At 46.8% G+C, this 27,931-nt stretch overlaps 1 protein-coding gene across 2 annotated transcripts; it reads right to left on the bottom strand.

Annotated features, from left to right (window-relative positions):
• Nucleotides 1-37: 37 nt before the first annotated feature.
• LOC132124221 (cAMP-responsive element modulator-like) lies at nucleotides 38-27,450 on the bottom strand. Of its 2 annotated transcripts, none has more exons than XM_059535139.1 (3): nucleotides 27,399-27,450; nucleotides 1,278-1,369; nucleotides 38-788 (listed from the first exon to the last, which is right to left on the bottom strand). In XM_059535139.1, the coding sequence occupies exons 2-3, from the start codon at nucleotides 1,364-1,366 to the stop codon at nucleotides 644-646; spliced, it is 234 nt and encodes a 77-aa protein (XP_059391122.1). In that variant the 5' UTR covers nucleotides 1,367-1,369; nucleotides 27,399-27,450; the 3' UTR covers nucleotides 38-643. The 2 variants fall into 2 exon arrangements, with proteins under 2 accessions (XP_059391122.1, XP_059391121.1); XM_059535138.1 differs by lacking the exon at nucleotides 27,399-27,450 and adding an exon at nucleotides 14,419-14,497.
• Nucleotides 27,451-27,931: the final 481 nt, after the last annotated feature.

Below are 27,931 nucleotides of genomic sequence, written 5' to 3'. Positions count from 1 at the left end.
TATATTTAGTATGTTCATATCAATTTTGGAGCTGGTGTGTTTGTGAATTACTCATATAAGCAATCCTTTGATATTAAAGTAAATATATCTTTAAAGTAGATAGTCTGACAGTAAATATTTGAAATATTAAATCCAATTGTGCATATAAAATCTTCCAAAGAGCCTAATGAGCAAAGGCAGTGCTGGTCTATTGTTAAATTTTCACAGAAGATACAAAACACACATATGACAACAATATTTTACAGAATCAAAATCAGATGGCAGCAGTCTATTGTGCCACTAAAATGAATCAGACTTTTCAGTGCACATTTGCCTTAGCCTTAGACTAGCTCTTCTGTCATTTTCTGCTTCTGGTTTTCAGTGATGGCGATGCCCATCTCTGAGCTCCGTACATAGTCCTTCTCCCTGCGTCTGTACTCTTTTGCCACCCTCCTGCAAAAAGCAGAAGTAACACGGGCAACACACCACACTGACTGGCTCTATAGCACTTAGGCCTCCGGTGTACACACATGCACACATCATTCGCACATGGGACGTCACAGACCATGCACCTTTTCCGATTATTACACGATGTGGCTAGACATTAGGTGAAAAAACTGTAAACGGTATAGTCTTCCGTGTTTTGGTTTGCAGTGGACTGTTGTTATTCAGTTTTGTGACAGTATAGTGCTTTAAGAGCCTTGAGTTCTTCAATAAGCATCTTGTTTTGTTTTTCAAGCACGGCAACTCGGTTCTCGAGACATCTGACATATTCTTTCTTCTTCCGTCGACATTCCCGGGCAGCCTCCCTGGAATCAACAATAGAGAAGCTTTGTGACTGTTAATACTGTAAATCTTACATTGTGTTCACAGGTCCCACTTCATGCAAGTCAGACCTGCAGAGCATCATCATGTCCAAACCAGGGAAAGTTGAGCTGTGAATGAGTGATTTTTTTAGTTGCTTGCACAATGCAAATGATTCCATAAGCTTGTTTTTTTCCATTCAAAGCATTGTCATGAAACAAAGAAAGCTTTTAGAACATGCTCCACACACGGAGACTTAACTTTTATGCTCAAGCATGATACAGTGATAGACTACAAGCAAATAATACAAGCCTTTGACTGTATCAGAAGTTGATGCAACTAAGAAACATGTGAGGCCTCAGGTGGGGAAAGAAGAGGGGAAGACCAATCAACATGCCAAGATAGATTGAAATAAGCTGTTATAATGATTTCATGCTCTTAGGCTACAGAATGCAGTGGTAATTCTGGAATGGAGAAGTGGATCTGAGGATTACCTGTTTTTCATAAGTCGGAGTTCCCTCTTGCGTGATGCTTCCTCGGTCAGCTGCTGAGGGCTGGGCAGAGAACTGGGTGAGCCGTCCATCGCCTGGGAAAGAACATATACAGGGGAGGAATTCTGATATACAGACATACCTCCAGTAGTGGCTGCAAAAACACAACGTACTCGGTTACTAACGTAACCTCGGTTCCCTGAGATGAGGGAACGAGTACTGCGTAAGCTAGCTTACGCTATGGGAAAAGGTCCCCTTTTCTCGAGAATATGAAGCCAAAAATTATCCTTAATTTTTAAATAATGTAAAACGCAGTGCTGCAGCACAGCAGACCTAAGCGAAGCGGCTCGCGCGCTTATTGGCTGTGCTGTGGCAACTGCAGCAACCTATGGTGAGGCGGCGGAGAGGAACGAACCAATGGGGGCGCTTCGCGCCCATTGGACGTCAGAGAGCGCCAAAATAGGCGTGGCTGGAACTATATAAGCCACCGCTTCGCCATAGGGATCAGGTTTTAAATCAACTGAAGCGATCACCCGGTCCGAGCACATAGCACGGCAGGTTACGCAGTACTCGTTCCCTCATCTCAGGGAACCGAGGTTACGTTAGTAACCGAGTACGTTCCCTTTCGAGAGTGCTCTCGTACTGCGTAAGCTAGCTTACACTATGGGAACACAATGTAAAACGCCGTGCGTGCTCGGGAACTTCGACCTGTCACAGCCCGAGGCGAGAGCCCGGGGCTTTATAGCAGGAGAAATCCCAGTCCCAACAGCCAACCTTAGTGAGCTTTATATAGGGAACGAAAAAAGGGGGACGTGATAAGGCTTAGCACGTCTATATAGAAAGTACCCTGGCCTGCAGGGCAGGGACTTGCAGATTATAGAATCTAATAAATGTGGACGGAGAGGCCCAGCCTGCCGCCGCACAGATATCATCCAGTGGTATCCCGCAGGACCACGCCCATGACGAGGCCATACCTCGGGTGGAATGGGCTCTGATGCCGAACGGGTAGTGAAGGCCTTTAGATTTGTAAGCCAGCGAGATAGTGTCTACTATCCATCGCGATAGGCTCTGCTTCGTGGTGGCGAGACCTCGGGTGCGCCCACCAAAGCATATGAAGAGCTGGTCCGACCTCCTGAATGAGGCGGAGCGCGCAATATAGGTTTTGAGAGCCCTGACGGGGCAGATGAAGCTCGCGTTGCTTTCGTCGCTTTGCGAGGAAAGGGCTGACAGCGAGATGACCTGTGCTCTGAACGGTGTTGAGAGCACCTTGGGGACATAGCCGTGTCTTGGTCTGAGAATGACTCTGGAGTCATTAGGCCCAAACTCGAGACAGTCAGCGCTTACAGATAGCGCATGTAAATCCCCCACTCGCTTGACTGAGGCCAGAGCCAGTAGAAAAGCGGTTTTGAACGACAGAAGCTTCATATCGATAGACTGAAACGGTTCAAAAGGGGGGCCCTTTAAGGCCTCTAGGACCGTAGACAGGTCCCAGGAAGGGATTGAAGGGGGTCGGGGAGGGTTCATCCGACGAGCTCCCTTAAGGAAACGAATGACCAGTTTGTTTTTTCCCAGTGATAGGCCGGCCACCGGAGCATGAGAAGCTGCAATGGCTGCCACATACACTTTGAGCGTAGACGGGGATCTGCCCGCATCTAAACGCTCCTGTAGGAAGGAGAGTATCTCCGTCACGTCACATAAGTGAGGGTCTAGGTTCCGTGTCCCGCACCAGGTGGAGAACACTGACCATTTCTGCGCGTAAAGGCGCCTGGTTGAGGTCACTCTGGCTTCCGTAATGGTCTTTAACACTCCCTCAGGGAGGTTCCCGGGTACCCGTTGAGGGGCCATACATGAAGGGCCCAAAGTTCGGGGTGGGGATGCCAGAGCGCGCCCTTCAGCTGCGTGAGGAGATCTTTCCGCAGCGGTATTGGCCATGGGGCTGTACTGGACAGCTGCATCAGCTCGGAGAACCAAGGTTGGGTCGTCCAGAGTGGGGCTACTAGCAGCATAGCACATCTGCTCTTCCTGACCCGATCGATGACCTGCGGTAGCATCGCGACCGGTGGGAAGGCATAAAGCGGGCGTCTGGGCCAATCGAGGGCCATCGCGTCCCTGCTCTTTGAAAAATATATTGGGCAATGAGCGTTGTCTTCTGAGGCGAAGAGGTCGACCTCTGCCCTGCCGAAGATGCTCCACATCAACTGAACCGTTTGTGGGTGAAGAGACCACTCCCCAGGGGGAACATTCGCCCTGGAAAGCATGTCCGGGCCCCGGTTCAGGATGCCAGGTACAAGCGCTGCCTTTAGCGAGTGCAGATTGTAATGTGCCCATGTCAGAAGACGTTCGGTCAGGGTGTGCAAGGTTTTTGACCTGACACCACCCTGGCGATTTATGTAGGCCACCACTGACATGCTGTCTGATCTGACCAGAACGTGGTGGCCCTTTAAAAATGGGAGGAAAGCTTTCAGGGATAGTTCGACCGCTATCATCTCCAGACAGTTTATGTGTAACAGTCGCTCCGGGCTCGACCAGAGGCCGGAGGCAGACCTGCCCTCGTACAGGGCGCCCCAACCGAGGTTGGATGCATCTGTCGAGACTACTTTCCATTTCGAGACAGCGCCCGTGCTTACGCCTAACTGATACCAGTTGGCTATTTTCCAAGGGGCCAGAGCTGTGATGCAGCCGTGGGTCACCTTGATGCGCGCGCGGCCGGAAATCCAGGCGCGCGCTGGAACACGGTCTCTCAGCCAGCGTTGTAGTGGGCGCATGCGCAGCAGGCCCAGTTTGAGAACCGCAGAGGCTGATGCCATCAGACCTAGCATTTCTTGAAATCGTTTGAGCGGGTAAAGAGACCCGGCTTTGAACGACACGGCTAGATGCTGAATAGTGAGAGCGCGCTGTGACGTCAGACGCGCTGTACACGTCACAGAGTCTATGTCTATCCCCAAAAAGGAAATCCTCTGGCTGGGAGACAGAGCGCTCTTGACAGTGTTGATCGTGAGACCCAGGCATTCTAAATGGCTGAGGATCCAGGATCTGTGTGTCGTCAGTAGTTCCTCGGAATGGGCTAAAACTAGCCAGTCGTCGAGGTAGTTCAATACTCGCACTCTCAGGGGTGCGAGAGCGGCATCCATGCACCGTGTAAACGTACGGGGCGCTACGGAGAGGCCGAATGGAAGAACCATGTACTGATAAGTCTGCCCCTCGAAGGCGAATCTCAAGAATGGCCTGTGATGAGGTGCTATTTGAATGTGAAAGTAAGCGTCTTTCAGATCCACTGAGAAAAACCAATCCCTCGGGCGAATTTGCGCGAGTATTTGTTTGGTAGTTAACATTTTGAACGATCGCGCCATAAGCGCTTTGTTCAAACGTCTGAGATCTAGGATGGGTCTGAGACCGCCATCCTTTTTTGGTACGAGGAAGTAGCGGCTGTAAAAGCCTGACTCGCGCTGCGCAGGGGGGACAGTTTCTATCGCCCCTTTTGCAAGAAGGTTTATCAGTTCGGCGCAAAGGACGTGTGTCATTTCGCTTTTCACTTTCGTTTCGACCACGGCGCGAAAGCGCGGCGGTCTGCGAGCGAACTGGAGCGAGTAACCTCGTTTTATTATATTCAAAACCCAATTTGATATGCCGGGGATGGCCTGCCATGCAGCGGCTCGTGCGGCTATGGGTTGAATGTGCTTCGGGCACTGGCCGCCTGTTATGAGGGGACCAGTAGCTCGAGTATGCTGTGCTTGGGACACTGTGGTGACAGCGCTTATTTGTAGGGTTGCGCACTGAGAAGTGGGCACGCGCGCTACATTTAGAGCACCTCCGGCGCGAGCGGGAAGGTGGGCATGAAAGGGGACCCGAGTGTGTTTTTGTGACACTTGGGGGAGTGTGTATACATGTAGGGGTGCGTACTGTGTAGTGGGCACACTGCCTACATAGAAAAAGCTCTTTTTGTGCTTTATTGAGGTCGCCGTGAAAACAGCGTTTGTGTGCAGGCGTGCGTGCATTGTAACAGGCTCGTTTACTGCAGTATAGACATCTCCAACCGCCTTTAGTGAGGGGATTGGAGGAAGTATGTGAGGTTTCTTGTGTGGTGGTCCGGCCGCAGCGGGACTTAACCACGGTCTTTTCAGCACGAAGGTCAGGAGGGCTTCGGAGGCTCGGGGTTCAGCACAATCCTGGGCCGAGGTCCCCGTCTCTCTGGCGGTTTGCGGCTCGTAGAGCGAGAGCGGTGCTGGGTTTTGGTCGCTGGGCGAGACTGTAAGTCTGGCTGCGATGGCTTCGAGGTCTGAGGGGGCGGCGCATTTCTACGGCGTCCCGCAGCAGAGCTAGAGCGTTTCGGCAGGAAGTGTCTCATTGCTTGTGACGTCTTCTGAGCCTCAGTGAAGCGTTCAGCGAAACCCTTAACCGGCAGCTTGACCAGCGGAGGTGTATGCTCGGCCAGCGAGAGCTGAGGTGGTGCGGCACGGTTTGGATGGATGCAAAGGCTTCGACCGCCATCCTGCGGCTGAGGGCGGGCAGAGGTGTGCAGCAATTGCCTCCTCGAGAGGGGGGAGGCTCTCGTAACCATGGTCTCGGGCGCCGTCGACAGAGGAGAGCGCTGACGAGACAGAAGTTTTCAAGCGTGCGGAGAATGGGGCTTTCCACGACTTCATGAGTTCATCGTGAACTTCCGGGAAGAAGGGGGCGTTTCTTTGCGGAGGGGCCGAAGGGCGCCCCTGCAAGAACCATTCGTCCAGCCTGCTTTTAGCGGGCTCGTCTGGAGGAGACCAGTCGAGCTGAAGGTCGCTGACAGCCCTTGTAAGCACGCGAGTAAGCTCCGCGTCGATATCAGCGCGTTGTCCGGTGCAGCTGGGGGCTGTAGAGGGGGGGGGGGTCCGCAATGGAGCCCGACCATTCCTCACTACTGGACGCGGCGAGAGAAAGGCTGTCGTGTCTGTCTCCGAAGGAGAAGGGGGCGCTGGTGAGCAGAGACTGGCGCTGCTCGTCCACGAAGAGGACAGGCGAAGGAGAGAGAGCGGGCGAGGCATGCGGGGAGTGTTCCGGCGTGAGCTCGCGTGTAGCAGTGTGCTCAGGCATTCTCTGATCGCGGCGTTTCTTACGCGGCACTTGAGAGAGAAGAGGCGGAGCGGGTGGAGCATCGTGGCTGGTTTGAGCTAATCGAGCATTTTTTTCTTCGAGCAGTGTTCAACTCCTCTTCGCGGACGCGATAAGTCAACGAAAGGTAAGAGCCGTATAATGGGTTTATCACGAGGAGGCACTCATGAGAGGTGCGTTAGCACCCTCTCTACATGTTCTCTCCGTGATAGCCTACGGCTACAGTAAAAAAAAAAAAAGGAATCTGCGCTCTGGAGTGTATTTTCTATAGGTCGCCTTGCATCTAACCCCCACCATTACGCTTCTGCAGTCACCGAGGTGCCGCACGAGGTGGTGGTTTGGGGCGATTTGTGTGGCTTTGACTATGAATACAGTGATGCACTGGAGTTTTTCCACTGTGCTCGCTCTTCCCCACTCGAGCGTGTTAATCAGCAGATTTGCTTTTTCAAACTATGTTTGTCCACCGCGGCTTCGGACTCAGAGTAGGCTCTGGCCGGCACATGCAGTTCTCTCCCTCCGAGCGGAAACAGGAGAAGCTGTTGAATGTGGTTACCCGCGTGGTGGATAAACTACACCCCCCCCCCCCTTGAGCCGCTACCCTTCTTCACGGACCTCCACCAAGAGGTTTTGAGGTCCTGGAAGCAGCCTTAATCAGCGCACGTCACGAACGCCGCGGGTTTCGCCACCATTGCTGACATGGCAGACTGCTGTTATACAGCAATGCCGCTGTGGACGAACTCTCTAGCTGAACGGATCGCGCCGAACTCAGCCGCGGCCTAAAGTCTCGTCGAAGACGTGTGAGTCACGTCTAATCTTGGCAAATTTACTTCACTTATGGTGGTTCTTAACTAGAAAGATATTACAACCGGAGGCTGTGAAAAAGCTGCGGGGGCAACAGATTTGGCGCTAAGTGCTACCAAACATACTGCCCGAGCAGTAAACCGTTCTATGACGGGGATGTTAACAGTCGTGCGCCACCTTGGCTAATCTCGCCGACATTACAAAAACCTGAGTTGGACGGCAAAAGCCTCTCGTCCTCAATCCCCACGCTCTAACATTGACTGTCTCGCAGCAAAGGCACCTCGAGCATCATTGGATTGAGACATCATTTGAGCGCCCCCTCAGACACTCTGTACAATCCAGCCTTCAGAGTTTGAGGGACGGCACAAGAGGCTGACAAAGACGGCCAGTTTATGATGGCTCACACAGCTGCCGCGTTTTCGCTAGCAGCGTGGCCCGATGTTTATCTTGTTGGATTAAATCCTGCCATGGATACGCTTCAGGATTATACACAACAAAACGCAGCGACTTTGACGCATGCGCTTCCCTTCCTGTTCGTCAGGGACTGTGCCCTCCATTAGAGAGCGCTGTTGGACCGCTAATGCACATCCAACCCTCTCACTGCAGTCCCCACGCTCTAACACTGACTGTCTCGCAGCATCATTGGATCGAGCTATCACTTGAGCGCCCCCTCAGACACTCTGCACAATCCAGCCTTCAGAGTTTGAGGGACGGCACAAGAGGCTGACTAAGACAGCCTGTTTATGACGGCTCACACTACTGCTGTAATCACGCTAACGGCGTGACCCAATGTTCATTTTGTTGGATTAAATTCTGCCATGGATACGCTTCAGGATTAGACACAATGAAACGTAGTGACTTTTACACATGCTCTTTCCTTGCTTACGGACACTATGAGCTTTCCGTGTTTGGACGTTAGTGCATGTGGGAACGCTGCAGGCGGAGGCTTGGAAACCACTACGTTTTATGGGCCGCAGGGTAGCGCACAATTCGTCACGGATACACCATTCAGTTCAGAAAGGCCCGCCTTTTTGCCGTAGAAATCTCCCATGGTTGTTAACCAAATCCTGGTGCTGCGGCAGGAGCATCTCTGCGGGCTATAAAAGTAGACCCCTCTCAGATTCGCTTTAGAGGGCAAAGCGTATCAATACTGTGTTCTTCTTTCGGCTTAGCCTTGGCTCATCGAGTATTTTCGAAACGCATGGACGCAGTTCTGGCCCTGTTGCAGCTCCAGGGCGTTCGTGTATTGAATTGCCTGGACGATTGGCTGGTGTTAAGCACAATCGCAGACTCAAGCACACTCCCATCGGGATCTTGTGCTGAATCATCTAAACACCCTGGGCTTATGCACAAATTTCGAGAAGAGTGTTTTAATTCCCTCTCAGCGGATAACCTTCTGGAATAAACTTGGACTCTCGCGCGATGACCGCAAATCTATCTCTCCCGCGCGCTCAGTCTCTCGCGTCATGCGTGCGTCACTTCAAAGTGGGTCGCACAGTGACGGTGAGTTTGTGCCTCAGACTTTTAGGTCTAATGGCAGCGGCATCCCCTGTAATCCGTCTGGGCTTACTTCATATGCGCCCTTTTCAGTGGTGGACGACAAGCCAGAACATTTCACCCCGTTGTCTTCCACATCGGACGATTTCGGTGACACGGAGGTGTGTTATGTCAATAAGACAATGGATGTCAACCGAATTCCTTCTAGCTGGAGTTCGGCTGGGGATTTGTGCTTCCCGAGAGACTGTCACGACGGACGCGTCTTTGACCGGTTGGGGAGCTGTTTGTCAACGGCGCTCAGCTCACAGAGTATGGACGGCGACACAACGCAGTTGGCATATAAACAGGTTGGAATTACTGGCGGTTTTTCTAGCTCTCCAGTATTTCTTGAATCTGCTGATCGGCCGTCATGTACTACTCAGGTCAGACAACATAGCGGTTGTGTCGTATCTGAATCATCAAGGAGGATTATGCTCTCACCCCCTGTGCAGGCTGGCGAGAAATATTCTTCTTTGGTCTCAGAACAGATTTCTGTCGATCCGAGCGGTTCATGTCCCCGGACGTTTGAACTTTGGAGTGGTTTTGCTATCCAGACAGACTCTGGAGCAGGGGGAATGGAGGTTGCACCCCCAAACGGTGAGCCTTTTATGGCAAATATTTGGAGAAGCAAGAGTGAACTTATTTGCGTTGAGCATGACTACGCATTGCCTGCTGTGGTTCTCCCTATGCCCTCCATCGCCCCTAGGCTTGGATGCGTTAGCTCACAATTGGCCCAGAACCAGCTTGTATGCTTTCCCCCCGATTCGTCTATTCCAGCGGTGTTATCCAGGATACGGCTGGACAGAGTGGAGCAGCTGCTGCTGGTGGCTCCGTGGTGGCCCACACAGCCGTGGTTTGCGGACCTGGTCAGTCTGTTAGCGGGCTCTCCATTTAGATTCCCCTCAGACAGGACTTACTATCGCAAGCACAGGGAATGATTTGGCACCAAGGCCAGATCTATGGAAGCTGTGGGTGTGGCCCCTGAGCGGAGTGAGTTAATATGTCCCGGTCTTTCTGTTGAAACCACCGAGACTATAATGAATTCTAGGGCAGCTTCTACGAGACACTTATATGCTTTCAAATGGAAACTGTTTACGACCTGGTGTGGAATTCGTAATTGGATCCGGTTTACTGCCCAGTGGCTTCAGTACTGGAGTTCCTTCAAGACCGTTTCTCTGATGGAGTAACGCCAGCCACTCTGAAAGTTTACGTGGCAGCCATTTCAGCTAACCACGTATATATAGATGGTGCTTAAGTGGGCCATCATCCGCTGGTCTCTCGTTTTTTACAAGGTGCGCGATGGCTGAGGCCTTTCCGCCCTGTGCGAGTTCCTTCATGGGATTTATCCATTGTGTTGCAAGGTTTATCAGGGCATCCGTTTGAGCCCTTTGAAACTATACCGGATAGAATCCTACTAAAGACAGTTCTTCTTGTGGCTTTATCCTCCCTCAAGAGAGTTGGGGATTTACAGGCTTTTTCTGTTTCGCCCTCGTGCATGGATTTTGCACCAGGCTCTGTGAAAGTATTGCTGCGACCGAGGCCTAATTATGTCCCTAGGTCGCTTCGAACCCTTTTCACTTTCAACAAGTGGTCTTGGAGGCTTTACCCCCTGCAGAGGCGGGGTCAGGAGATCTGAGTCTTTGCCCTGTCAGAGCGCTGAAGACTTATGTTGATCGAACAGCTCCATGGCGTGAGTCCGACCAGCTTGTCTGTTAGGACACAAAATAGAGGCCATGCTGTCACAAAGCAGCGCATGTCCCATTGGCTGGTGGATACTATATCTTTAGCCTATGTGGCGCGCGGACTGGTATAGTGATGGTATAGGGTTCCCATATGGTGACGTCACCACAGCATCGAAGTGACCTATGAAAGGGAACATCTCGGTTACGTATGTAACCACGGTTCCCTGAATAGGGAACGAGATGCTGTGGTCCCGGCCGTTCCGTACCTTGATAGCATTTCTTCAGTTCACGAAATCTGAGCGAAATAGCATGCAGCACTCAAGTATACGATGCATACGCATGCATAGGGCGGTGCCAAGCGCTATTTGGCCAATAGAATTGGCGGGATGGTATAGGGCTTCAGACATTCGTCACACCGAGGGGTGTTCCCATACGGTGACGTCACCGCAGCATCTCGTTCCCTATTCAGGGAACCATGGTTACATACGTAACCGAGATGTTATGGTGCGTTCAAGTCATCTCGTTTAGATCGTATTTCCGAGTTGAATGCACCTTTACTGTCTATGGAATGCACATGAGAGCATCACAGTCCCGCCCACAGCCGGTGCCGGAAGTAAAAATTCAATACAATTTCAGCATTGACATTTGGGGTATAAGCCATAAAAACATAACCATACATGGTAGACTTAAAACCAGCTACGGCTGTACTAAGCGATAGTATATGCTCATATAAACGCCAAAGGTTCATGGGGCACTAACCTTGTTTTGAGATAAATGCCTTTTATTCGCGATGTCTTGGATAAGTACTTCCTTACCCACAATCCTGAACAATCCCACACTGATTAAAAAATAAAAGAAAATAAAAACATGTGTTGCGTTTTTGCACGGTAGACTTATCAGTGCAATCATGATCTCCTTGGCTGCCATGATGGCTTTTTTCAAGGAGGAAAACAAAAGTGTTCAAAGGAGTGAAAACCACTTCAGATCGGGTCATGTAGTTGAGTGTAGCGTGTCCGAGGGTCAGCTTGTGGGTTTTGTAAGGGCCAGCATGAGGGACAAGACCTACAAAGTTTTGGTGAGTTTTGCAGGGAGGTTGGTAACGTTAGTTAGCATTATCGTCCACTTTAGCTAGGCTACTGTAGCCTTCATATGGTATGGGTCATATCAAGCATTTTATAATGCCACTGTCAAAATTTTTTTTTAGCCTATGCATATCTTTTTGTGCATTTACTGAACATTTGTGTAATGGCAACGACATGTGTTGACGACTGAGCGGTGATTGCAGTCAGGTACACAGCACTGCACCATTGCTGACGTTATCGTTAACCGCTTTCACACACACACAATATATATAAAATACACGATAAATATATCGTGAGATACATGATAAATATAAAAATAAATACACAATACCTGTATAAAACAGGTTTTTACTTACATTTAATTTACATATTTATTTACACGATTAATTCTGAAAGAACTGCTATTACTGCACATTCACTATATAAAATAAAATTCACTGGAGGAAAAAGTTCGCGCGGCTGTCATCACATTTGGAAATCACTCAAAAGGCTCGTTCGTGGTTGTGGCTTCAGTCGACTATAGTGAGGCGCGGTGGTTTATGGGATGAGTAGTTCCTTCGCTCGAAATGAAAATATGTACACAGTCTTGTACCTTTGACTTTTTTTGGATTTTCTCTTAATTTTTTTACAAGAAATGATATGTTATATGCTTATGAGTTCAGCCGTAGCTGGTTATCCTCACACATGCTCTAAAACTCTTTAGATACAGATTTTTCCTAAAGTCAATGGGAGAAATGAATGGGAAATTTACTTCCGGCACCAAAGCTCTCTCGGGCTGTGGGCGGGACTGTGATGCTCTATATCGTAAATACCAGTTCCAATACCAAATGCTCGGGATTTTCTTTAAGCCCCGCTCTGTACGAGTTGGGGGCGTGTCAGTCATTAACATGGCGGAATATAAAATATTAAAGGTATTTAGCTGTGATATTGTCAGGCTTTTCTATTTACAGCGCAGTAAGTTAATCGATGATGCATAATATGATGGCATTATAATTTAGCAATGCAACTTGTAACAATAAAGTTGGCAGCGGCTTCATAAAATAATTTAAAACATTAAAAAACGAAATATACCTAATGCACATTTCTTTTTTTCTTAATTTTCTAGAACAAGAGTTTAAGAACTAAAAAAATAACTGTTTTCAACCAATTAGCACAAAACTCTCTGACATTGATCCCAGGTCATCTTTATTGTTGAGCCCCATTTCTGCAATATTTAATCAGTGACTCTTAGAGGAAGTGTGATCTTGTGGATATTGTTATGGCTGTTCTGGGCGTTATAGCGATGCTATGATAGCAAACAATACATTTCACAAAAATAAGCATTTGGTGCCAATAAATTGAGTGTTTTATTGCTTACTGCACTAGTAACTAACTAAAAGAAAGAAATAAAGAAAGAAAGAAAGAGTTAACATAATATTACAACAAGAACAACTTGTTTCCAGGACATTTACTGAAAGTAATTCTACTATTTCCTATAACATGCACTAAAAAATTCCAGATTGTCAAGGATGAGTGAGAACCCTGCTTCCAATAAATGTCAAGTACATGAGGCAGAGATGAAACATCCAGGTGTTTTGGACTAAGCCCCAAAATGAACATAAAATAAAAGTAATTTTTTTGCTTATTGCCTTTCTGAAACATAACAACACTGCTGATAAACTATTTGGAAAATTATAATCTGAACTGAAATGAGTTGGCCAGTTGTTAAAATCCACCGCATAACAACACTATTACACACTTTACAAGCAAAGTAGTGGTGACATTTACATGTCACTGTGGTTGAGAGTCAGCAAACATATAATCAGAGAGGTTTATCTGAAATAACATTGACATCTGTCTCAAATTTTAAATAAGAATGTATGAAAATGCATATCCATATAATTACATGTATGAATATAATATAAACAGAAATAAAAAATAAATGTTTGATGTCATAAATTCATGATTATCACCATATTCCTAAACAGGCCTAAAGATCAAATGAATCAAATGTCTGAAAGTACCAAAGGCAGAGAATTATGTAATTCCCACTGGGTGACCTCTGAGTATGTCATGGTGGTAGATTATACACAGACCTACACGTGGTGTGGTTATAAACTAGATTGCACATAAATAAGAGCTCCAACATATTTGTGCAGGATGAAATGCTCTTATGAAAACAAAGTGATTCAATTTCCCCCAGTAGGCGCAAACTATGTGGTCACAGTTGATGCAACTATGTTACACAGAAATTAATAAAAGTACTTACTTTTTTATCTTTTTGACAAGATAAACAATTTTACAAAGCCTATGAACAATGAAAAAATGCACAGCAGCAATTTAAAAAATTTTTTTTTTTTACATGTGTCTCTTTGTCTCCGTGGAGACTGAAGCGCATTATAAGAGATGATTAATCTGGTAGTCTTGCTCTCGCAAAAGGAGCTGCCTGTAATCACAGCATGACTCTGAACTGACGTCAATGTACATCTTATTTGCTGTCCAGCATTTACATTTCCCTGCTGGTATCCAATTCCAGGAAACAACATGACGTCAGCTGCACTGTGAGTGGGCAGCACATTCACACGTTTCAGAGAGAGAAAGTGACAGAGGTGCTGAAAGAAACAAGTGAGAGCTGCAGAGGAACTCAACAGGAAGCAAAAAATGTGAACATTTCATTCTTTCAGCCTGTTGCATGCAGCAGAGATGATTCACCGCAAGAATATAATGAGAGAACAGATTTGGTACAAATTGTATAGATTTTTCTCAGTAAAATCTCTGTGTGTATCTACCAAAACTTCAAAGTTTTGTTTGAGCATTTGAAATGTTTTTTCTCCGTTCATATTCTCTGACAAATCAAATTTAAAATTAACTAATCAAAGCCACAGGGACAAACAACCAAAAAAAAAAAAATTTCAGTCAAATTTCTAATGTTAAACATGCTGAAAACCGCATAAGAACCACAGAAAACAGCGAATGTACCTGATTCTGTTTCATCTCCAGTCACAGCCATCTATAGTGAACTGAAATCTTGTCTGTCTCTCTCTGCAGTCAGCATGCAATGCTGCCCAAACCACAAGCTAAGTGTGCAGTCACTGTCAGGACCATTGACATCACTATGACATCATAGCCTCTTGACTAGTGACTAGCGGAGCCAGCCCTCCTTTTCCCTACCCCCCTCTACCGTCATTCACACATCAGACTGTGAGCCAGACCGAAGAAGACAACAGAAGGGAGTTTTTATGCTGAAAAGCTTCATATATATATATATATATATATATATATATGTATATATATATATATATATATATATAGGACTATCCTTATATTTTCTTTTCAGTCATGAATTCAACAAAATGAATATGCATTATGTATAATGCAACCCTCTACACACACCTTGGCAATATAATCACCATTGGCTATTACATTTTTTGTTTACTCGCCAGACTGATATACTATTTCACACACACACACACACACACACACACACACACACACACACACACACACACACACACACACATACATATAGATTCCAATCATCTTTGTAAAATGGCACAGCTTCTTAAATCTTAGCTTCTTAATCAGTCAGTCAAGCATTATATTATGGCATTATGATAATTAAGTTCTATTTAATTATAGAACTTTAGTGATTAGAACTAAAACTTGGTAACCATTTATGAATGCATATTTGTCATTTTAACTGAACATAAGACTGGTGGTGATGCTTAAGAAATTTTTGGTCATTCAGGGTTTAATAATGACTTAATAATGATTTAAATGATTTAATAATGAATTCTACTACCATATTAACAATGCACTATGGCAGTGGTTCCCAACCTTTTTCAACTTGTGGCCCACACAACCAAACACATATGTTTGCGCGTGCAGTGTGAACGCTCTGATCCGTTAACATGGGCTCGGAAAAAAGGCGCATCACAGACAGTATGTTAACCTGGAGTTAGGCACATGTCCAGTCTGTTCTGTTCTCGCGCTAGGCCTGCTGCATTCTGATTGGATCGGATAGCATACTGCGGGAGGTCAGGGTCGCGGGAAATCGTGCTATAAAGCCATTTAGAAATTGCGCACGCTCAAATCGTGATTTTATGACGATTTCAATTAATCATACAGCCCTAGAATGGACTGCAAATGAACAGAAAATAACTCGGGCTGGCACCGCTCAGCAAAATGGGAAAACCAGATCCAGGCAGAGCTCGGCAGCGGGTAAACAGTCAGTGGAGGAAGCAGTCAGGAGGAAACATGCTGACAGCCATTTATGTTGAGCCCGTTGACAGCCATGTATGCATGTTTGAATTTATTGTTCTGTAGCATATGCAGCAAAAATGGAAGCATAGTAACAGTTTAATATTTATTTTTGTTATTTCATTATATATATGGAATGATGTTATTATTTTATGACTTAGACATTTTTACATTTATTAACAATATTATTATTTATTTTAATAGTAATTGGCGGCCCACCTGCAATACCACCGCTGACCACATTTGAAAACCACTACACTATGGATTCATGAGCTGCCGGGTTCATGAATATTCATCGTTTTGTCCGCGTTTTGTCGAGCTGATTTGCTGAAATCAAAAGAAGGACAGTAATAGATGAGCGCCAGCCCACTACCGGAGAAACCGGCATATCTTCTGCTTGTTCTAAAATATAGTTTACATGTAGCGCGTCTATTTTCAGCGTGGTAAGACTCTCGCTCTCTCTCTCTTTGCATGTGCGAGAAACGGCGAGTCGTGCGTCTTCACACAGAGTTTGCAGAGCGTCGAATACAGGTGCTCTGTTGGTCCACTTAGGGTGCTTTCATACTAGCACTTTTGGTGCGCACCAGGGTTCGATTGATATCAGAGTTCGGTTCGTTTGGATGATGTGAACGCTGTCTTCCGTACTCGGATGCGCACCCGCGAACCGTACCCGAGTCCGCTTAAAAACGGTGGTCTGGGGTACGTTTCACTCACTTTCCTGATGAGTGTGACTGACACGCTGCAAGCAGAGAGCTGAGGAGGGGGGAGCAACCGAACTCGGGTTCGGACCAGGCAAGTGAACCAAGTGTGAAAGCACCCTTAGATGAATTGAAAAAGTACAGATCAATTGATGGAGAGAGAACTCTGAAGTGCTCAGTCAGTGTTCAGCGAGTGAAAATATATCTGTGCTAATCTTATAATAGCCTCGAACACACTGGCAAGTAAAATCTAAGAATTCATTAGCCAATGGCTAACAATAGACATCATTTAGTCGCCCAGAGTAAAATTTTGTCGCATATGCGAGTGATTTACTCGCAATGTAGAGGATTGTAATCATGTCGTGTGATGTTGTTTTTGGAGTCTTTCCATTTCTAAACAAATGAGCTTCCGGGTAGGCTGTGAATTGCATGAAAACTGTCAGGAACATATGCGGTCCACTTTAAACTAAAAAATAAAGAGAAAGAAATCACACTACCATTCAAAATGTTTTCAAGTTTTTTTATACATTTTTTTCCATCAAATAATCGTGAAAAACATGTCTCACTGTTTCCACATTAATAAGAAGAAATGTTTCTTGAGCTATATGCTATATATTCTATATATTGATATTATAATGACTTCTGAAGGATCATGTGCCGGTGAAAACTTGAGTAATGATGCTGAAAACTGACCTTTGCCATTGAATAAATAAATTATATTTTAGAATATATTCAAAAAGAAAAACAGATGTTTAATTAATTTAAATTAATAATAATTTAAATTTATTATTAAATTATTACTGTTTTTACTATATTTTACATTAAATAAATGCAGCCTTGGTGTGCATAAACTTCTTTATAAAACATAAGAAATTGTATAGTCTAAATTTTTAAACGGTAGTGTAAATAAAGATTAATGAAATCAATTGACAATTCATGCATTTTGCACATTTTCTTCACCAGCAGTCCTTTGAGTTGGGAAGTCGTGGCCTAATGGCTAGAGAGTTGGACTCCCAATTGAAAGGTTGTGAGTTCGAGTCCCGGGCTGGCAGGAATTGTGGGTGGGGGGAGTGCATGTACAGTTCTCTCTCCACCTTCAATACCACGACTTAGGTGCCCTTGAGCAAGGCATCGAACCCCCAACTGCTCCCCGGGCGCCGCAGCATAAATGGCTGCCCACTGCTCCGGGTGTGTGCTCACAGTGTGTGTGTGTGTGTTCACTGCTCTGTGTGTGTGCATTTCGGATGGGTTAAATGCAGAGCACAAATTCTGAGTATGGGTCACCATACTTGGCTGAATGTCACTTCACTTTCACTTCACTCACTTTTACTGCAAAGAACAAAAATCTCAAATGCAAACAAAAATAATCCAAATGGTCCAATTTTCTTATTTTGGGGCAAAAAGTGACCAAGAAATGTTCTAATGCGAATCATCTGTGTGTTTATTTTTACATCTAGGTGTTTATTAATTTTTATTTAACGTGGATTAAAAAAAAACTTTTAGTATTTGCATTAATATACAGTATTAAATGAGAGTATAATCCAAATGAATGACTTAGATGGTGACTTCATTACCTTGGCCCTTTTTTTTCAGACACAATGTAAGTGCCATTGCTTGAGTGGACAGCATACTGCATTATGGGAGACCCAGGCCAGGAAGGTAAGACTTCATATCTCTGCTGACAGGGGATAAACTGGGCACTGCTGATCTGGTTGACAGACACTACAGAATAACAAAACAAAAGTCACATGAGGACAAGCCTGTGCACATCATATTTTGATTTGCCAATAATGTTTATAAAGCTTGGTTTCACCTACAGTGGCCTCAAAATGTATATTAAGGAAAGACAGAGCACTTTTAAACAGAACATTTCACAAAAGTGGTTTGCTTGATTTTTTAACCCTTGTGCATTGTTCAAATTCACTACCCTTTCATTATGTATGGGATGAAAACATCCACTCAATTAAACTGCTGTAAAAATGTGTCAGATTCATATTTTTTCTCAATTTTTTTTGCATAAATCTGTTAATCAACTTCAGTCCTGATCAAAACTACCAAATTGTTTTTTAAAAATCCAAAATTTTAACTCTTTAATTGCGAAGTTCATAAATGATGTCACTGATTTGTTGGAAAAAAACACACAAAATGACTTATTTTCAATATTAAAGTAATTGTGGCTGGATTTTTTTTTTACTTTTTATAACAGTCTTGGGCATGTCAAAGATTAGTAGAAACGTACTCGGTTACTAGCGTAACCTCGGTTCCCTGAGATGAGGGAACGAGTACTGCGTAAGCTAGCTTACGCTATGGGAAAAGGTCCCCTTTTCTCGAGAATATGAAGCCAAAAATTATCCTTAATTTTTAAATAATGTAAAACGCAGTGCTGCAGCACAGCAGACCCAAGCGAAGCGGCTCGCGCACTTATTGGCTGTGCTGCGGCAACTGCAGCAACCTATGGTGAGGCGGCGGAGAGGAACGAACCAATGGGGGCGCTTCCCGCCCATTGGACGTCAGAGCGCGCCAAAATAGGCGTGGCTGGAACTACATAAGCCACCGCTTCACCATAGGGATCAGGTTTTAAATCGACTGAAGCGATCACCCGGTCCGAGCACATAGCACGGCAGGTTACGCAGTACTCGTTCCCTCATCTCAGGGAACCGAGGTTACGCTAGTAACCGAGTACGTTCCCTTTCGAGAGTACTCTCGTACTGCGTAAGATAGCTTACGCTATGGGAACACAATGTAAAACGCCGTGCGTGCTCGGGAACTTCGACCTGTCACAGCCCAAGGCGAGAGCCCGGGGCTTTATAGCAGGAGAAATCCCAGTCCCAACAGCCAACCTTAGTGAGCTTTATATAGGGAACGAAAAAAGGGGGACGTGATAAGGCTTAGCACGTCTATATAGAAAGTACCCTGGCCTGCAGGGCAGGGACTTGCAGATTATAGAATCTAATAAATGTGGACGGAGAGGCCCAGCCTGCCGCCGCACAGATATCATCCAGTGGTATCCCGCAGGACCACGCCCATGACGAGGCCATACCTCAGGTGGAATGGGCTCTGATGCCGAACGGGCAGTGAAGGCCTTTAGTTTTGTAAGCCAGTGAGATAGTGTCTACTATCCATCGCGATAGGCTTTGCTTCGTGGTGGCGAGACCTCGGGTGCGCCCACCAAAGCATATGAAGAGCTGGTCCGACCTCCTGAATAAGGCGGAGCGCGCAATATAGGTTTTGAGAGCCCTGACGGGGCAGATGATGCTCGCGTTGCTTTCGTCGCTTTGCGAGGAAAGGGCTGACAGCGAGATGACCTGCGCTCTGAACGGTGTTGAGAGCACCTTGGGGACATAGCCGTGTCTTGGTCTGAGAATGACTCTGGAGTCATTAGGCCCAAACTCGAGACAGTCAGCGCTTACAGATAGCGCATGTAAATCCCCCACTCGCTTGACTGAGGCCAGAGCCAGTGGAAAAGTGATTTTGAACGAAAGAAGCTTCATATCGACAGACTGAAGCGGTTCAAAAGGGGGGCCCTTTAAGGCCTCTAGGACCGTAGACAGGTCCCAGGAAGGGATTGAAGGGGGTCGGGGAGGGTTCATCCGACGAGCTCCCTTAAGGAAACGAATGACCAGTTCGTTTTTTCCCAGTGATAGGCCGGCCACCGGAGCATGAGAAGCTGCAATGGCTGCCACATACACTTTGAGCGTAGACGGGGATCTGCCCGCATCTAAACGCTCCTGTAGGAAGGAGAGTATCTCCGTCACGTCACATAAGTGAGGGTCTAGGTTCCGTGTCCCGCACCAGGTGGAGAACACTGACCATTTCTGCGCGTACAGGCGCCTGGTTGAGGGCGCTCTGGCTTCCGTAATGGTCTTTAACACTCCCTCAGGGAGTTTCCTGGGTACCCGTTGAGGGGCCATACATGAAGGGCCCAAAGTTCGGGGTGGGGATGCCAGAGCGCGCCCTTCAGCTGCGTGAGGAGATCTTTCCGCAGCGGTATTGGCCATGGGGCTGTACTAGACAGCTGCATCAGCTCGGAGAACCAAGGTTGGGTCGTCCAGAGTGGGGCTACTAGCAGCATAGCACATCTGCTCTTCCTGACCCGATCGATGACCTGCGGTAGCATCGCGACCGGTGGGAAGGCATAAAGCGGGCGTCTGGGCCAATCGAGGGCCAGCGCGTCCCTGCTCTTTGAAAAATATATTGGGCAATGAGCGTTGTCTTCTGAGGCGAAGAGGTCGACCTCTGCCCTGCCGAAGATGCTCCACATCAACTGAACCATTTGTGGGTGAAGAGACCACTCCCCAGGGGGAACATTCGCCCTGGAAAGCATGTCCGGGCCCCGGTTCAGGATGCCAGGTACATGCGCTGCCTTTAGCGAGCACAGATTGTAATGTGCCCATGTCAGAAGACGTTCGGTCAGGGTGTGCAAGGTTTCTGACCTGACACCACCCTGGCGATTTATATAGGCCACCACTGACATGCTGTCTGATCTGACCAGAACGTGGTGGCCCTTTAAAAATGGGAGGAAAGCTTTCAGGGATAGTTCGACCGCTATCATCTCCAGACAGTTTATGTTTAACAGTCGCTCCGGGCTCGACCAGAGGCTGGAGGCAGACCTGCCCTCGTACAGGGCGCCCCAACCGAGGTTGGATGCATCTGTCGAGACTACTTTCCATTTCGAGACAGCGCCCGTGCTTACGCCTAACTGATACCAGTTGGCTATTTTCCAAGGGGCCAGAGCTGTGATGCAGCCGTGGGTCACCCTGATGTGCGCGCGGCCGGAAATCCAGGCGCGCGCTGGAACACGGTCTCTCAGCCAGCGCTGTAGTGGGCGCATGCGCAGCAGGCCCAGTTTGAGAACCGCAGAGGCTGATGCCATCAGACCTAGCATTTCCTGAAATCGTTTGAGCGGGTAAAGAGACCCGGCTTTGAACGACACGGCTAGATGCTGAATAGTGAGAGCGCGCTGTGACGTCAGACGCGCTGTACATGTCACAGAGTCTATGTCTATCCCCAAAAAGGAAATCCTCTGGCTGGGAGACAGAGCGCTCTTGACAGTGTTGATCGTGAGACCCAGGCATTCTAAATGGCTGAGGATCCAGGATCTGTGTGTCGTCAGTAGTTCCTCGGAATGGGCTAAAACTAGCCAGTCGTCGAGGTAGTTCAATACTCGCACTCTCAGGGGTGCGAGAGCGGCATCCATGCACCGTGTAAACGTACGGGGCGCTACGGAGAGGCCGAATGGAAGAACCATGTACTGATAAGTCTGCCCCTCGAAGGCGAATCTCAAGAATGGCCTGTGATGGGGTGCTATTTGAATGTGAAAGTAAGCGTCTTTCAGATCCACTGAGAAAAACCAATCCCTCGGGCGAATTTGCGCGAGTATTTGTTTGGTAGTTAACATTTTGAACGATCGCATCATAAGCGCTTTGTTCAAACGTCTGAGATCTAGGATGGGTCTGAGACCGCCATCCTTTTTTGGTACGAGGAAGTAGCGGCTGTAAAAGCCTGACTCGCGCTGCGCAGGGGGGACAGTTTCTATCGCCCCTTTTGCAAGAAGGTTTATCAGTTCGGCGCGAAGGCCGTGTGTCATTTCGCTTTTCACTTTCGTTTCGACCACGGCGTGAAAGCGCGGCGGTCTGCGAGCGAACTGGAGCGAGTAACCTCGTTTTATTATATTCAAAACCCAATTTGATATGCCGGGGATGGCCTGCCATGCAGCGGCTCGTGCGGCTATGGGTTGAATGTGCTTCGGGCACTGGCCGCCTGTTATGAGGGGACCAGTAGCTCGAGTATGCTGTGCTTGTGACACTGTGGTGACAGCGCTTATTTGTAGGGTTGCGCACTGAGAAGTGGGCACGCGCGCTACATTTAGAGCACCTCCGGCGCGAGCGGGAAGGTGGGCATGAAAGGAGACCCGAGTGTGTCTTTGTGACACTTGGGGGAGTGTGTATACATGTAGGGGTGCGTACTGTGTAGTGGGCACACTGCCTACATAGAAAAAGCTCTTTTTGTGCTTTATTGAGGTCGCCGTGAAAACGGCGTTTGTGTGCAGGCGTGCGTGCATTGTAACAGGCTCGTTTACTGCAGTATAGACATCTCCAACCGCCTTTAGTGAGGGGATTGGAGGAAGCATGTGAGGTTTCTTGTGTGGTGGTCCGGCCGCAGCGGGACTTAACCACAGTCTTTTCAGCCCGAAGGTCAGGAGGGCTTCGGAGGCTCGGGGTTCAGCACAATCCTGGGCCGAGGTCCCCGTCTCTCTGGCGGTTTGCGGCTCGTAGAGCGAGAGCGGTGCTGGGTTTTGGTCGCTGGGCGAGACTGTAAGTCTGGCTGCGATGGCTTCGAGGTCTGAGGGGGCGGCGCATTTCTACGGCGTCCCGCAGCAGAGCTAGAGCGTTTCGGCAGGAAGTGTCTCATTGCCTGTGACGTTTTCTGAGCCTCAGTGAAGCGTTCAGCGAAACCCTTAACCGACTGGCCAAAGAGGCCGGAAGGCGAGAAAGGAGAGTCAAGAAAGGAGGATTTGTCGGCGTCTTTCAACTCCGTGAGCGTGAGCCAGAGGTGTCGCTCTAAAACAGCGAGGCTTGCCATGCTTCGGCCGATCGCTTGTGCTGTGGTCTTTGTCGCACGCAGGGCTAGATCAGTAGCGCTGCGGAGATCTTTAAAGTCATAGGTATCTGGGGCAGACTCGTCCAGGTTACGGAGAAGTCTGGCCTGAAAAACCTGCAGCACAGCCATGGTGTGTAGAGCCGAAGCAGCTTGACCAGCGGAGGTGTAAGCTCGGCCAGCGAGAGCTGAGGTGGTGCGGCACGGCTTGGATGGATGCACAGGCTTCGACCGCCATCCTGCGGCTGAGGGCGGGCAGAGGTGTGCAGCAATAGCCTCCTCGAGAGGGGGGAGGCTCTCGTAACCGTGGTCTCGGGCGCCGTCGACAGAGGAGAGCGCTGACGAGACAGAAGTCTTCAAGCGTGCGGAGAATGGGGCTTTCCACGACTTCGTGAGTTCATCGTGAACTTCCGGGAAGAAGGGGGCGTTTCTTTGCGGAGGGGCCGAAGGGCGCCCCTGCAAGAACCATTCGTCCAGCCTGCTTTTAGCGGGCTCGTCTGGAGGAGACCAGTCGAGCTGAAGGTCGCTGACAGCCCTTGTAAGCACGCGAGTAAGCTCCGCGTCGATATCAGCGCGTTGTCCGGTGCAGCTGGGTGCTGTAGAGGGGGGGGGGGTCCGCAATGGAGTCCGACCATTCCTCACTACTGGACGCGGCGAGAGAAAGGCTGTCGTGTCTGTCCTCTTTCGCCTCAGGCGCTCCGAAGGAGAAGGGGGCGCTGGTGAGCAGGGACAGGCGCTGCTCGTCCACGAAGAGGACAGGCGAAGGAGAGAGAGCGGGCGAGGCACGCGGGGAGTGTTCCGGCGTGAGCTCGCGTGTAGCAGTGTGCTCAGGCATTCTCTGATCGCGGCGTTTCTTACGCGGCACTTGAGAGAGAAGAGGCGGAGCGGGTGGAGCATCGTGAAGGCGGCGTCGAGATGAAGCACGAGCCGGCGTCCTCAGATCTGCGTTGCAGTGCTATCCCACTGAGAGGCTTTTCGACGGCGTGTAGAGGCTTCTCCGGAGAAGACAGCGAAGTGCAGGTGAGATCGCTGAAGGAGATGAAATCTGATCCCTATGGTGAAGCGGTGGCTTATATAGTTCCAGCCACGCCTATTTTGGCGCGCTCTGACGTCCAATGGGCGCGAAGCGCCCCCATTGGTTCGTTCCTCTCCGCCGCCTCACCATAGGTTGCTGCAGTTGCCGCAGCACAGCCAATAAGCGCGAGCCGCTTCGCTTGGGTCTGCTGTGCTGCAGCACTGCGTTTTACATTATTTAAAAATTAAGGATAATTTTTGGCTTCATATTCTCGAGAAAAGGGGACCTTTTCCCATAGCGTAAGCTAGCTTACGCAGTACGAGAGTACTCTCGAAAGGGAACATTGGCTTTGATGCATTTTTAGTTTTTGTGCAGCATTAGATTTTAATTTTTTCTCCCTAATTTGTTGTTGGTGGCTGTTTTTGCCCCATTGACTTCCATTATAACGACATTTTTTGATTGAAAAGCCATGACACCATATAATCATGCATTCTTGATTGTTTGTCGTTTTCCCTTTTGGGAAGAGGTAAAATTAGTTAATTTTACAGTTGATCACTAGGTGGGACCATTAACCCTTTAGATAGGCCTGTGCAAAAAAAGGCTTATTTTCTGGCTTGTATATGGAATTATATGGAGTATAACAGCAAATATTCACAATATTACTGTTTCTTCTGTATTTTTGATCAAATAAATGCAGGCTTGATGAGCAGAAGATACTTCTTTCAAAAACATTAAAAATAGTAATGTTTCCAAACTTTTGACCTGTACTGTACAGTGCAGAATGAACAGTCGTACACAGTTAAGAAAGTAGTATGGTTTACATTAATATAAATTAAATGTATATAAGAGCAGAATAGATACAGTATGAACAACATGTACAGATATGTGCAGTTTAGTTGCAGTAACAACATAAGATTAGTACAAAAAAATAGATGAAATTTGTTGGCAAACTTTTAAGTTAAGGCAATACAGTTTGATAGATAAGTAGAAAGAAATAACAATTAGGTAGAAAGAAAGAAAGAATAGATAAAATAAAAAAATAACACATCCGGCAGGCAGGCTATCAGGCTGCAGTACACAGAAGGTCTTGAGTGCATGCCAGACATTACTCCTCCTGTAAATCATGGCTGGAAGAGTGGACTGGATGACACTTCCGCCAGCTCCAGAGGCCATACTGGAACCTGTGCACTGCTCGTGTAAAAAAACGAATTGTGTTAAGGGTAGATGCACATGTAAACTACATGAGCTGCCATGTACAAACCTCTGTCAGTGTGCAAACTGTGACAATAAGTCACTTGAAGATGACTAGGGCACATGTGTGTACACATGTGAGGAGTTGGTGTGTTTGCTACTCCTGCAGAAGTAAATTTGCATGACATGCTTATGTACATTATGGCTACGTTCACACTGCAAGGCTTAATGCTCAATTCCGATTTGATTTTTTTGCAAGGCCGTTCACATTTCCAATTAAATGCAACCTTTTGTGATCTCCTGTGTGAACGTGAAATGACCCAGAAGTGACCCGCATGCGCAGAAGAGTACTCAACGCTCAACGACGTCACTCGTTGTTTGCGGAAGTAGTTAACGTTAAACATGGATGTCAACAACAGTGTAGTCAACAGCGGAGCTCTTTTTGCAATATTAAAGTTATTTTCCCAACGGTGCCAGCACAATTACAATCTTCTCGTTTTAAGAAGAAAATTAAAAAGAAGGAGGAGAGCAAGGTTTTTGGCCATGGCGTTTTGTGGAGCAGTGTTAGCAACGTCGGTACAGAGAAACGTGTGGGTGCGGAGTCACAGCCAGGAGTGGTGGGATACTGATGTGAGTGGCTTCACTAATACAGAATTCATCAGTTTATCTTCTCGTTCCCGCCTACTTCAACGCAGAATTATGATGTTTGTAGCGTATCAATGATGTACGGGTCGGATACATGTGGCCTGGCCGTTCAGACGGTGGTCGCATTTCAAAAGATCGGATATGTATCGGATTCAGGACCACATACCCAAGTGGCCTGGGTCACATTTGAAAAGATCAGATCTGTGTAGTTCAGACTGTCATGAAAAGATCAGATACAGGTCGCATAGGGGCAAAAAAATCGGAATTGGGTCGTTTCAGCCTGCAGTGTGAACATAGCCTATAACTCTGCTCTGTTTAATAGCCTATGTTTGATAGCCTATGTTCTTTGATAGCTATACTTATAATCTTGTTTCTTTTACATGTGGTTTATGTTCTTTGATAGTTATAATCTTATTTTTATTACATACAGTTCTAACTAACGTTAAGAGCTCTTAGCTCTCCGGTTTGAATATTGGTTCGAATATTAGAATACTGACCCTTTAACGTTATGTAAGATGTAACTGATAATTTAATATAAGTCTTAAACATCAACAGGTTCATGTTCATGTTTGCCTTGAGTTTTTGGCGAATGTTTGCAAAACGGTCTGAGGTAATTATCCACCAACATACAGTGGAGCTGTAGTCTATGTGAGTTGGACGAAGTGTTACCATGAGAATGGAATGTTTACACCAAATCAAATATGTAGTCGCATGATACTAGCTACTGCCAGAGCCGTTAAATAGGATATTCTCAACGGCTCTGGCTACTGCTAGTTCGCCAGCTGAAACGTTACCCTACTTAAAACGACACTAACGAGACGCTTACACACGTTTGAACAACACAGTGTACAAAACAAACATTTTATATAGCTATCATACTAATTAAATAAACACTTACAATCACACAAAGAATGTCCTTGATATCAATACGCTGCTGCTCGTTCGTGTCTGATAGCTAATTCATCCATGTAACAGCTGTTCTAAATAAGATACATCTGATTGGTTAATAATAATCCCATGTCAGTATCTTGCCGCGCTATTGGCTCAACTAATATAGTAGGCAACCGCGTTTGCCTGCATATTTACGGTTCGTGCATTATGATTTTGGGGAAAATGTGCAATAAATGGGAATGGCAACCCTTTTCATATCTTTGAGAATAAAACAACCGTCCCAATTTTACAAATCCAGGTTCTCCCTCCATGGGGATCATCCATTTCAAAAAGTAAAGCAGATACGGACCCTCGGCCCACTGTCTAAAACTGATTAAAGCTGATTAAAAAGTTGTTGCAAAAATGGCTCATAAAATGGTAAATTTAGGTTAGCTTCATTTATGTGGACATGCCATTTGATTTGAGCTACGTTAAAGTAGCTAACGTTAGTTTTCAAAGCAAATTGTGTGCTGGAATATTGTTTTCCTATAACGTTACTATCATTAGCTCTAACAACAAATATTACATGTGATCTAAATGCTTTAAAGGAAGTCAAAGGACACCAAAGTTAACGTATTCGCTGAATGTGGCAACTAATATTGTCGATTTAACCAGTTTCTTACCTTGTTTTTTGAGAGAAAGGTGTTTAATCAGTCATTTGACCGAGTACAGTCGTGGCCAAAAGTTTTGAGAATTACATAAATATTAGTTTTCAAAAAGTTTGCTGCTAAACTGCTTTTAGATCTTTGTTTCAGTTGTTTCTGTGATGTACCAAAATATAATTACAAGCACTTCATACGTTTCAAAGGCTTTTATCGACAATTACATGACATTTATGCAAAGAGTCAGTATTTGCAGTGTTCGCCCTTCTTTTTCAGGACCTCTGCAATTCGACTGGGCATGCTCTCAATCAACTTCTGGGTCAAATCCTGACTGATAGCAACCCATTCTTTCATAATCACTTCTTGGAGTTTGTCAGAATTAGTGGGTTTTTGTTTGTCCACCCGCCTCTTGAGGATTGACAACAAGTTCTCAATGGGATTAAGATCTGGGGAGTTTCCAGGCCATGGACCCAAAATTTCAACATTCTGGTCCCCGAGCCACTTAGTTATCACTTTTGCCTTATGGCACGGTGCTCCATCGTGCTGGAAAATGC

The sequence above is a fragment of the Carassius carassius genome, chromosome 42 (genome assembly GCF_963082965.1).
Source record: "Carassius carassius chromosome 42, fCarCar2.1, whole genome shotgun sequence".
Classification (NCBI taxonomy): Eukaryota; Metazoa; Chordata; class Actinopteri; order Cypriniformes; family Cyprinidae; genus Carassius; species Carassius carassius.
Note: the sequence above shows the minus strand (reverse complement) of the source record. Positions and strands in the feature narration are given on the sequence as shown.